At 32.9% G+C, this 11,371-nt stretch overlaps 1 protein-coding gene across 6 annotated transcripts in view; it reads left to right on the forward strand.

Moving 5' to 3' along the window:
- The window catches only part of FAM208A (family with sequence similarity 208 member A), a 42,636-nt gene that overhangs the window by 10,519 nt on the left and 20,746 nt on the right, over positions 1–11,371 (forward strand). For all 6 annotated transcript variants that reach the window (XM_006917522.3, XM_006917524.3, XM_015593694.2 and 3 more), the window contains exons 4-11: positions 203–275; positions 695–786; positions 1,263–1,418; positions 2,990–3,114; positions 5,054–5,085; positions 5,769–5,874; positions 6,678–6,781; positions 6,863–6,966. In XM_006917522.3, the coding sequence (XP_006917584.1) occupies positions 203–275; positions 695–786; positions 1,263–1,418; positions 2,990–3,114; positions 5,054–5,085; positions 5,769–5,874; positions 6,678–6,781; positions 6,863–6,966 (792 nt within the window). The remainder of the gene's footprint in view (positions 1–202; positions 276–694; positions 787–1,262; positions 1,419–2,989; positions 3,115–5,053; positions 5,086–5,768; positions 5,875–6,677; positions 6,782–6,862; positions 6,967–11,371) is intronic.

An 11,371-nucleotide genomic window follows, 5' to 3' on the forward strand; every position in this document is an offset into this window, starting at 1 on the left:
TAAAAGCTTAGATTTTATGAAAACAAATTTACAAATGATCTTTTCACACTTTTAATGTATTGCAAGATGAAGTGTTTAATGTTTATTTAGGTTCAAAGCATAGATTCAAAGCCTATTACATTTTATGAAAACAAATTTACAAATGATCTTTTCACACTTTTAATGTATTATGATTGCAAGATGAAGTGTTTTGTTTATTTAGGTTCAAAGCATATGTGAAAAAGGATTACAGGTGGGCCAGTCCAAAATTACAATTCTTGGCAGTCCTTCCATGGGTAATTTTTTTTCTTTTTTCATTTACCTACTGTTAAATTGTCATTTAAAAATATATTCTCTAATTTTGCTGCAGTCTTTATAACTCACATATACATTGTCATGTTCCCTGAAAAGGAGACTAATTTTAGGTTCTGCAGTGTAAAACCAGTTTTATCTTTTGTTTCTGATTTTGCATGCTCCATATTGATCCAAAATTATCTTTTTGTTGTTCTTAGTCTAGTCCTTAGTGATTTTGATTAGTTTCATGTTTTTTCTGGTTTTATTTTTGCTTTGGTTAAATATCAGCTATCTTTATTGTCATTACATTTTTTTAAAGGTGTCATACTGTTTATCTCTTATCATTAGGTTAAATATTTGGATTTTTTTTGTATTCACATCTATTCAAATTCAAATTAAAATTTTTTTTGCTCTTTACTAGGTATCTATCTTTCTAGGTATGCTGATTTATTACAAGCTAATCCTTTGGAAGCTGGGGCAGTGGGTGATGTTGTTATTTTTAAAATAATGAAGGTAATTTCAGCTTTTACATTTCATATCAAAGACAGCATTTGATTTGGATTTTAGTTGACTGTCTTTAGGAGTTTGATTAAATTAAAGCAGTGCTTGCGTGAGTGTGTTTGGTATGTAAAGATACTTTTGAAAGTGGTTTGCTATCTTTGATCTGAGCTTACTGTACTTTAGAGTTGGCTTTCCTTTCCAAAGAAAAGAAGGAAGAAAGGACAGTAATTGTTGGTAATGTCATTTAGGCTAGAGAAGAATGTTGTTAATAAAGTTTTATTTCCTTGTTATTAAACAAATTTAACCAAATTTTTTCATGGCTAACTTTTTCTTTAATATTGGTAAAAATGTGTTGTGTGTTACTTTATTACCAGTTATTAAAGGGAAAAAAAATGTTACAGGTGATTTATATTCAAAGAAGTAGTCTATAATATTAATTACACATAGTAATTAGGTTTGGGTGGACTTAAAAGCTTTTCTCTTTTTAGGGTAAAATGAAAAGTATATATGAACCCATGGGTGTAAAAAGTTTGGAATCTAATAAAAGTGCTTTGGACCCAACACCAAAGCATGAATGTCACATGTCGAAGAATGCCAATAGAGTTACATCACTTTTGGCTTACAGAGCCTATGAGCTTACTCAGGTGGGTACCTGGATCCATTTTAGTGTTATGAACTGATACCTGTCGCCAAATCCTTTAAAATGTCTCACTTTCAGTTCCCTCTGCTCTTGTTTCCACATAGTACTGCCAGACTCCAGTGTCTTTCACTGCTGTTTTTTCAGTGTTTTTAAGACAGCTCAGAATCACAGAATGGCTCTTCAGACTTAAACAGATAATATTCAGACTCCTTAGCCTAGCTCACCCTGCCCATATACTTTGACCTCCAACATGATTTTTCATGTGATCTCAGCCCTCAATGCACCTCACTTCATTTTAAAGCTTTGGCTTCTTCTGGCCTAGAAAGATTTCCTGCCTAATAAAATATTGCTTATCTTCAAGGTAGAGTTGAAGGATCTTGAAATACCTTACTTCGTATTTTGTATTATCGATTTGATAGATACTCTGTATTTTTATTAACATTTTTCTAAGATGCAAACTTAGAATTAATTTTTTAAGTTTTATTCAGATGTAATTCATACACAGTAAGCTACACACACGTAAAAGTATACCATTTGATGAAATTTAGTCATGTTTTTATATGTTTGACTTTAATGTCATTGTCTTTAACAAATGTATAAAAACTATGTATCCAAATGGGTTGTATGTGAAAAGTACTAGATACTTTCCTAGAAATATTTTCTTTTTTCTTTCTTTAATTTTTACTTTATTTAAATAAATAAAATTTATTCTTTCTCCTTTTTGAAAAATCTCAGTGGGTAAGACCTATTGTTGGGAGCTTTTAGCACAAATTGTATTCTCTAGAGTTACCTGGGATGACTCATTAGATTACTTTCTGGACAGTAGTATTGGTAGATATGAGATAAAACTGTAAAGTAATTAATTATTGGCTTTTCTAGCAAAACATATAAACTGGCTTGATATTTCAAAAAAAATTCCAGGCATTTTTAGGGCAACGTTGTTAAATCAATAGTTTCCCAAGAGACTGGACTTCAGACAATGCCTTATTTATAAACCAGGGCACTCTTTTTAATGAAGACCACTAGTCTGCAAGTCGCAAAACCCTGATCTAATGGATGCTTTGAATAGGTGAAGGGGAGAAGTAGATGGGTAGTAGGAAGAGGGTCAGTTGCCTTTGTCACCTGTGTTTGTGCTTCCACCTCTTTTGCTACTTTGTGGTTAGAAGGATGAATGTTTTTCTTTTGACATGATGAACAACAGATTGGTAGGTTTGGTTGAGATTGTGTCCTTAGTATTTTATTTTTTGTATCAAATTGGCTTTTCTAGTCTGACCTGGGAGCTTACGCTCCATCTGTAACATTTTTATGAAGAAATTTTTGCACATTCCCAGCTCTTTAGAAGTAAACTTTAGGAATACCTATTAGTATCCTGCCATCTGGTATATGAAGAAGCAGAATATTTTATATCTAAGTGAATATAAAGTACAAATTAAATTGGCAAGCAGTGCTTAAAGATATTGTCTGTTAGAGATACGCTTAAGTGTTCTATTTCTCAAAAATCAGGCAGATAAACTACAAGATTCTACTCTGTACTATTTACCTTCTTAAGTTAATTCGTCATTTTCATATTTTTAGTTTTACTTTTATGAGTATGGCTTTGATGAGCTAAGGAGAAGACCAAGACATGTGTGTCCATATGCAGTTGTGTCTTTTACATACAAAGATGATATTCAACCTCCAAAGTTTGTACCTTCATCAAGGTAAGATTTATAAGTTTGGACATCATCCAGAATGGTATTATATCACACATCTTACACTGCCTAGTTAGGAATACTTGGTTTTCCCTTTTTTTTCCCCTTCCTTTGAAATTAATAGCTATATATGTTCATGGTAACTTAAAAGGTCAATGTGAAAGACAAATACTTAAACTTATGTGGAGATGCAAACTAAAATTTACTTAAACCTCACTGGTTAACCTTTTTTCCTTAATACTGAAGGTCTGCATAGTTGAGTAAATGCAGTTTTTAAAAGTGAAATTTTGTTTACTATCTGCCCTGGAAATGGGGAGCTTCTACTAAAGATGCTCCAGCCTCACCTCAGACCAGTTAAATCAAATATTTATTAAGTAGCTTAGGGATTAGTAATTTTTAAAAGCTTCCAAGTGATTCTGACTTCAGAGTACCATTCCCTATAAGTGCTAATGTAAGGTGACAAATCCAAAGCAGTTTCCCCTTTAATATTTCCATATGGTTATTCCAGAAAATGTTTTGACAAAATTAAATAAGTACACTTACAGGGATGTAGGTGAAATGGTCAAATGTTTATTTATTTTGAGTTTCCATATTCAAAGTATGTATGATATCTATTTAGAAATACTGCTGTTTTTAAAAGCCATGTTTCATAAAACTATACATTTTTGAGGTTGATCTCTTTATCACTTTTCCAGATCAGATCATTTTGTCTTCATTTGTTTGAAATCTAGCACATTTTTTGTCAGTCATTAGTCTGGAAACCAGCCACAGCCACAAGTATGGATTCACATAACATCCAGACAATTATGTTTTTCATTTTGTGTGTGTGTGGCTCTATATTTATGATCTCATTGGTACGTGTTCTATAGTGCTTTTCAGCAATGATCTTCAAAAGATACTCAGCACTTAATAATTATGAGGTCATGACTCCCAGGAATAACTATCCATTAATTTTCTTTGCTTCTTCTTTAATTCCATCATTTAAAGCAAGCATTGATTGAACATACTTACTATTTTTTGCCACCATAAATGCTCCTGCCTCAGGGCCTCTGCATTTGCTGTTCCCTCTCTTTCCCCATTAGCTGCATAATTTACACCTCTATTTCCTTTGGATTTCTCCTTCAAGGTGACCTTATCAATGAGGCCTTCTGTGATTTTTGTCTTTTAATCTCTGTACTCTTACTAGTTTCTTTTTCTTTTTGCTCCATAGAACTTAAAGCCATCATCACCTGGTTAACTAGATACTTTTTGATCATTGTCTGTTTGCCTCATGAGATTATACACTCTGTGAAGGCAGGACTTTGTTCATCTCTGTAATCCAGTTAGCTAGAACATGCCTGGTAAATAATAGGAGCTTAGTAAATATTTATTGAATGTTAATGAGTAGATTTAAATAATATATTGAGGCTATTTCTTCAAATCTTACCACCAAAATAATTGGCAGAGTCTTTAATGCAGGGGTTCCCAGTCCCTGGGCCGCGGACTGGTATCTGTCTGTGGCCTATTAGGAACTGGGCCGCACCGCACAGCAGGAGATGAGTGGCAGGTGAGCAAGCGAAGCTTTTTCATCTGTATTTGCCGCCGCTCCCCAGCTAGCATCACAGCCTCAGCTCCACCTCAGATCATCAGGCATTAGATTTTCATAGGAGCTCTGGTCCCTGGTTCCAAAAATGTTGGAGACCTCTGCTTTAATGGACTCTATTCTCTCCTGATGAATATTTTTGGGAAAAACAGCTCCCTTAAACTGGGGCAAATGTGGTAATTCAAGTCAAGTTAGTAATTCTTTTCTCCAAGTAGACTTGGATTTATTAAATGTTGTAATAAATAATTAATTTTTTCTTTCTACTTGGAGGGAGGATTTAATTCTTTTGTATAATATGCCATTACAAATAGCAGTTAACTTTTGTTAGCAATCAGTAATGTTTGTCTTTTTAAAATTTATTTTTAGATCTAACAGCTTTAATGCAGATAGAAACACAGGTAAGATTTTTATATTTCCTTTAGTTTTCTAAACTGAAAAAGTAAGTACATATAATAAAAAATTAATAAGTTCAGTGCTTTGTTTTGTTTTTATAATGAATGAGAGTCTGCAAAGTATAAAAAAGTGGGTGAGGCCGTATTATGATGTAGCATCAACATTTGTTCATCCAAAAGCATAGTCTTTGAGAAGCTGCTTTTGTTGTGAATAGACCAGAAGGTTTTAGCACTTTGATTGATAAAGGTAAAAAATAAAACAAGTTTTGCAACTCAGTCTTTTAAAAGTATTAAATTCATCAGAGGTTTAGGTTAGGTTTCTCTACAATGAAGAGATTGAGTAGAAGATATGAGATATTGAGGGGATTTAGTTTATCAGATTTAATGTGGTCTTTAGGGGAAATAAGAGGGCAGTAACTGTATTGTCTTTGCTCTTCAGCTTTCTGATATGAAGATGTTAAGAAAATTTGTTATTCTTTGCAGTTGGAATAATTTTGTAGGGGAAAAGTTACTTTAAGCAAATATCTTAATATTTGAACTCTATTGCAAATAGAAGTGCCAAGTTTTTTGTTTTGTTGTTCTACAAAACCTTGTTTCTAATCATTTTTCCCCTTATTTCTAGTAAATGTATTTATTTCTGAGCTGCCAGGAATTGTGTCTTTTTTTATTTATTCATTTATTTTTTTTAGATAAATTTAACTATACTTTGTGGAAAGGACAGCTTTTAAATAAAGGAAAGCTTTTGTGCTATATTTCTCTGAGGTCAGCCACTCGTGCTTTTTTGCCTATCAAACTGTAAGTATATTACAAGAAAATAGCAATTAATGGTTGCTAATTGTTCACTTTCTTACTTTGCTTCTTTTCTTAGTTATATTTAAGTTTTACTTTGGTCCATAAGAATTTAAATATAAATATTGGTTAGTTTTTTAAAAGGTTGATTTGATTACTTTAGAAATTTAATTGGCAAAATGAGCCCTCTACTTTTCTGTCTTGATTTGAGAATGAGCTAGAAAGTCATACACATTTATGGCATAAAACTTTTTCTTAGTGAATTTAAGTCTATAAAGTGATTTTTTAAAGTTTAATCCTGTTTAGATATAGTTTCTATTTAGCAGTTTTAGCATGATAAACTTAAAAGTTATCAGTTCTTTGTTGGAAACAGTTTCGATGTGGTGACTTATTAAAATTTGTAGGCTCTTTTCAGTCTTGTGCAACATATTGGAATAGAATGGTCTAAAATGATCTTTTGCTACCACCACAGTAAACGTGTTCCTTCATAAATGTTTGAAGATACGTTATATACTTGAATTGTCTTTAATAAAATGATAACCTTATATCCTTCGTGGTTAGTAACATTGGCATGTAGAATTAGCTTCTGCCTTAAACTTGGAAGATTGATTATACTGCTAGGTTATCTATTTGCCTCTGTATGTATCTGGACTTCTCATATCGCATCCTTTTTAGAATAAAGGACGATATTAATAAATGTGCTTTTTTGTCTTACAGCAAGATATTTTTTGGGGGGGGTGGTAATAAAGAGATAATATTGCCAGAGTTAATACAGGTAAGGCAAATATGCTCTTTCAATTTTCTTTCAGTCCTGAGAAGTTAGATGTTGAAACAGTTATGAGTATTGATCATCTGAAACAGAAAATTCCTCTAGCACTGTTTTACAAGGAAGCATACTTAGGTCCAAATGAAGGTAAAGCCATTTAATTTCACTTAAATATATCAGAAGTAGATTTGAATTTGAATATTTACTATGTATGTTTTCTTATGTCAGTTTTGAAGAATGGAATGTATTGGAGCCTTTATGAAGTTGTAGAAAAGACAAGAATTGGAAGTAACATGGAAAATTTATTGCAAAAACTAGAGAAAGAAAAACTTGTGAGTTAAATTTAAAATGTTCTTCATTTCTCTTGGAAACGTACGTGTTAATAAGTGATCATGCTAATATTTTATTTCACTTTTGCCTCAGAGTACTGCAAGGTCATTGTCTTTGTTGTTCCCATTTAGTTAACAGCGTTTTACTATGGCCTTTGGTATTCTTTTTAGCCATGACACTTAGACCTTCTACAAGACCAGTTTTCCCATGAAGTATCTTTATTGTATTTTGTGATTGTGATTGTGATAGTCAAAAAATATTTATTGAATATTATTATTTTTATGAAGGGTATATAGTTTAGTAAAGAATGAGACAAAAAGATTGTTCTCCTTAACTACATAGAGTGATATGTGGATTTAGAAAGATGTGGTTTGTTTTAGTAGAGACAGTTCCAAATATGAAGATTCAAAAGAATGTGCTTTGTGAGGTTGAGGAATAAAAGAACACTATAATACAGGAGCCCCCAGCTCTCGGGCCACAGACCAGTACTGGTCTTTAACCTCTTAGGAACTGAGCAGCACAGCAGGAGGTGAACAGCGGGCAAGCAAGCAAAGCTTCGTATGTGTTTGCAGCCAGTCCCCAGCGCTAATATCACCACCTCAGCTCTACCTCAGATCATCAGGCATTAGATTCTCATAGGAGCACCGGTCGCTGGTGCCAAATAGGTTGGGGACCGTTACTATAATAGTTGGGGTAAAGTGGTAGAACATTAGGCGAACAAATTGTGTAGGAGGCTATGTCCTGCAATATCATGCAGGCAGTGTTCAAATGTTTGGAAGTTTGGACTTGATCCTAAGAATAGTGGTTTTTTAAGGGAAGTGGGATGCGGTTTTGATTGTGTGACATGAACAGATATGTGTTTTGTTTACTCTGGTTACTCTATAGAGAATGAACTAAAGGGGTGAGATGAGATAGAAAACTATTAGAGGGTGATGATGTGTTGCATGAGAAAGTTAAGGATGATGTTATAAGAGATTGATTTAAGAAATACTTACTAGGTAGTATCTTGTTTAATAGATATTGAGTAATTGAATTTAGGTAGAGATTAGGTCAGGCATCAGATTGTGATGGGTTCAGGAATGAATGGAAAATTAATTCACGATGCTGTTACATACAGTTTAGCTGAAAGAGAGGAGGTGGTTGCAGAGAAGAATGCCTGATGTTTCAGTTTGAGTCCAAAGGCGGGAGCAAAAAAAGATTTCCCAGCTCAAAGGCAGGCAGGAATAAGGAATTTCTTCTTACTCTAGCACTTTGAACTAATTACATGAGACTCACCCACATTGAGGAGGGCAATCTGCTTTACCTAGTCTGTCCATTTATATGTTAAACTCATCCAAAAACACCCAAAGTAAAGTTTGACTAAATATCTAGACACCTTGTGACCCAGTCGACCATCACATTTAGTATTTATCTTATAAACTTAATAAGAGGAATTTATTTTTTTCCAGTATTAAACTATCCCTGTGTTCCTGGTTTAGAACCCCCTCTCCCCCATTTTTGTAAATAAATGCACAGTTTGGTCTGTAAATGTTTAAGAGTTTTGTTTCTGTGATGCTGAGTGATATTGACCTGTAATTTTTCTTTCTCGCATTGTCCTTGTCTAGTTTTGTATCAAAGTTATACTAGTTTCCCAGAATTGAGTTAGGTAGTCTTTCCTTATTTCACAGTGGTTGGATGTATATATAATTAGAATAATCTGTATTTTGGATGTTGGGTAGCACTTAACTGCAGAACTGTGTCATCTTTTGTTTATGAATGATTTTAAAATACTCAATTTCTTATAGTTGGGTGGGCCCATTTGGATATATTATAGTTTTGTTTTTGAGAAACTTGTTCATTTCTTCTCTGTTTTTTAATTTATTGGGATAGAATTTTATAGTCTTCAGTAGCTGCTGTGAGCATTTTTAGATGATGATATTTTCATTATGCTTTTTCATTAATTAGCCACTTTCACCAGAGGTTTGTCTATTGTATTAGTCTTAAGAACCAAATTTTGGTTTCAACCCTCTGTTATGTATTTGTTTTGCTATATTATTAATGTCAGCTGTTAGTTTTATTAACTTGTACTTTCGAGAGGTTTATTTGGTTATTTCTGACTAAGTTGGAAAGATAGCCAGTGAATTTTGAGTTCCAAGTATTGCTTTAGTGGTGTTCCACGTGTTTTATTACTTAGTATTTTCATTATCTTTCAGTTCTAAGTATTTTTTTAGTTTCTTCTATTTTTTTGTTTTGACACATGATTTAGAGGTATGTTTTTAAATTTCCAGATTAGAATACTTATGTCTTTTTGTTTTTTCTGACTTAATTCCATTATAATCAGAACAGGTAGTGATTATTTGAAATTTATTGACACTCGATTTAAAACCTACTTTATTTATCTAGCCTGGTATATATTCTTCTATATCCGTGGATTTATATCTATTTTTGGAATATTAGTCATCTCACTGAATCTTAGTCATTATACTTCTTCGTTTCTTTAGACTATCTTCTAGGACTGAACTATGTCAGACATTTTCATGCTATTTATGTCTGCTATCATCTCTTTTCTCTCTACTTGTTTCTCTATGCTGCATTCTGAGTAATTTCATCATAGCTCTTTTCTAGTTTACAAATTCTGTTTAGCTATGTCTAATTTGCTGTTTAATCCATTCATTGAGTTGCTAATTTTACAGAGAATATTTTTGATTTCTAAAAGTTATATTTGATTCCTTTTGAAATCTGCTTTGTCATTTTTTAAAACAGATTCTTGTTAATTCTTTTAGAAATACTGAGTACCTATTATGTGTCAGGCACTGTTCTAGGAGGTGGAGGTTATATTTTGATATTTCTTTGTTTTATCAAAATAAGAGTCACCATTTTAGCCATTTTACAGTGTACAATTCAGTGATTTTTAATAGATTCACAATATTGTACAACCATCACCATATCTAATTCCAGAGTATTTTCATCACCTCAGAAGAAACCTCATATCCATCCATTAATCTTTTACTTTGCATTCTTCCCTCTAGTGCTTAGCAACCACTAATGTACTTCTGTTTTTATGAAGTTGTCTATCCTGGACATCTTATTATAAGTGGAATCATATATTTATGAGGCCTTTAGTTCCTGGCTGCTTTCACTTAGCATAATAGCTTGAAGGGTCATCCATGTTGTAGCATGTATCAGTACTTCATTCCTTTTTATGGCTGAATAATATTTTATTGTCTGGATAATGCCACATTTGTTTGTTCATCAGTTGTTTCCACTCTTTGGCTGGAGTATTGCTGCTGTGAACATTTATATACCAATTTTTGTGTGAACATGTTTTCAATTATGCCAATTATTTTATTTCTTAAAACATTTCATACCTGTTGTTTTATACATTACAACTGATAATTTCAGTTTGAAGCCTTTAGGTGTTTGAGTCGGTTGTTTCTGCTGAATCTCACTTAGGGTTGTTTATTTCCTCCTAAACTTGATCATTTAAGATTGTGAGCTTAATATTTTATATTTTTAATGCATTTTTGTACCACATTACTTTTCTTTAATGTTATTGAAAAGTCAGAATAGTAGAAACAAGTAAGTAGTAAAATCAACAGACTAGGTTAATACTATTTTCTGTGGGGAAAGGAAACAGTAAGGTATAATAGAGGCAGCAGGACCATGGAGTTCACAGATGTTTCCTTTTCTAGAGGGCCAGAACTGTTTCTTTACGCTAAAGCCACAGGTATCACTACTAAGGCATCTGTCTGCCTGAGTGTTGTTTCTGGATGTGATTCCCTTAAAATTGTGGCCCCTTCGAGGACAGGGGTTTTTATAAAGACCACTAAGCCAGAGAGATTTTGAAAACATGGTATTTGGAGTGGGTGAGAAGTTAAAAAAATCTAATTGTTTTTCAGTGACCACAAAACATGAAAATCTTATTTGAGCTTTCCAACTTTCTGTTCTGACAACCAGGAGTTGGGCAAAATGTTAAAAAGGATATGATATAAAACATTTTGGATAAAAAGGTTTGAGTCTGAAATAAAAATTTTCAGGTACATTGTCCACTTTAGAGTGTTCAAACAGTGATGTTATTAAATGTAAATTGCTAACATATTTTTTGGCCCTTAAATTATGAGTTCTTACACAGACTTTGTTTATTGGAATTGTTTAATAATAATTTAGGTAGCACAAGTTTTCTTTCAGAACCCAGATAACCTTTTGTGTTCACCTGCCATGCTTGGTTCTCCCTTTTTTTACCCTTTCTGTAATCCAAAAGAAAAAAAGAAAAAAAATAGTATGAACTATTGCAGTAACTCCTGAACTGAGTTTGAGTTCCTCACATTCCATTGTTTTCTCTGCCCTCCTCCTCAGAGTTGTCAATATTTTTTTGTTTGTTTTTTTAGGGACACCTTCCAGTTCAAAAAAGGTATACTCTCCAGGGCA

Source organism: Pteropus alecto, unplaced genomic scaffold, assembly GCF_000325575.1.
Source record: "Pteropus alecto unplaced genomic scaffold, ASM32557v1 scaffold75, whole genome shotgun sequence".
Lineage (NCBI taxonomy): Eukaryota > Metazoa > Chordata > Mammalia > Chiroptera > Pteropodidae > Pteropus > Pteropus alecto.